This window comes from Corapipo altera, unplaced genomic scaffold (genome assembly GCF_003945725.1).
Source record: "Corapipo altera isolate COAL_440 unplaced genomic scaffold, ASM394572v1 58863, whole genome shotgun sequence".
Taxonomy (NCBI): Eukaryota; Metazoa; Chordata; class Aves; order Passeriformes; family Pipridae; genus Corapipo; species Corapipo altera.
In genome coordinates, this window is record NW_020890037.1 from 1 (window position 1) to 762 (window position 762).

Genomic DNA, 762 nt, shown 5'->3' on the forward strand with positions numbered 1-762 from the left:
CCCCCCCAGTGTCTCCCAGTGCCCCCCTGGAACCTCCAGTGCTCCCCAGTGCCCCCCTGGAACGTCCAGTGCTCCCCAGTGCCCCCAGTGCCCCCCCCTGAGCTCCCAGTGCCCCCCCAGTGCCCCCAGACCCACTTGCTGGTGGCGATGTACTCCTCCAGCTTCTCGATGCGCTTCTGGTTCTCCTCGATCTCCCGCAGCTTCTGCTTGATCTTGGCCTGGGGGAGGGAGGGCTCAGGGGGCTCAGGGGGCTCTGGGGGCATTTTGGGGGGTCCCAGGGGGGGTTCAGAGCCCCCCATCCCCTCACCTCAGTCTCCACTTTCTTCCTCTCCTCCAGGTCCAGCCGGTCCTGATCGGCCTTCTGGTCGCGGTTGAACTTCTCCAGCTCCTGGGCCAGGGTGGCGGCGCGTTTGCTGGCCTCCTCCTTCAGCCGGTGGTACTTCTTCACCTGGGGGGGCACGAGGGATGGCAACAGATCCCAAAGGGGTGGACCCAAATCCCAAAGGGGTGGGCCAAATCCCAACGGGATCGGCCTGAATCCCAATGGGACGGGCCCAAATTCCAATGGGAATGACCCAAATCCCAACAGGGTGGGCCAAATCCCAACGGGATCGGCCTGAATCCCAATGGGAATGACCCAAATACGAACAGGACAGGCCCAAATCCCAATGGGATCGGCCCAAATCACAACAGGAATGGCCCAAATCCCAACAGGATGGGCCCAAATCCCAACGGGATCAGCCCAAATTCCAATGGGAATGA

General features: G+C 62.3%; 1 protein-coding gene across 1 annotated transcript; it reads right to left on the minus strand.

Annotated features, from left to right (window-relative positions):
* Nucleotides 1–112: 112 nt before the first annotated feature.
* LOC113942338 (structural maintenance of chromosomes protein 1A-like) lies at nucleotides 113–448 on the minus strand (the record flags this gene model as incomplete). The annotated part of the gene is made up of 2 exons (XM_027633477.1): nucleotides 113–218; nucleotides 308–448. Coding segments are annotated over 2 exons (247 nt in total), but the record flags the coding sequence as incomplete, so codon positions are not given.
* Nucleotides 449–762: the final 314 nt, after the last annotated feature.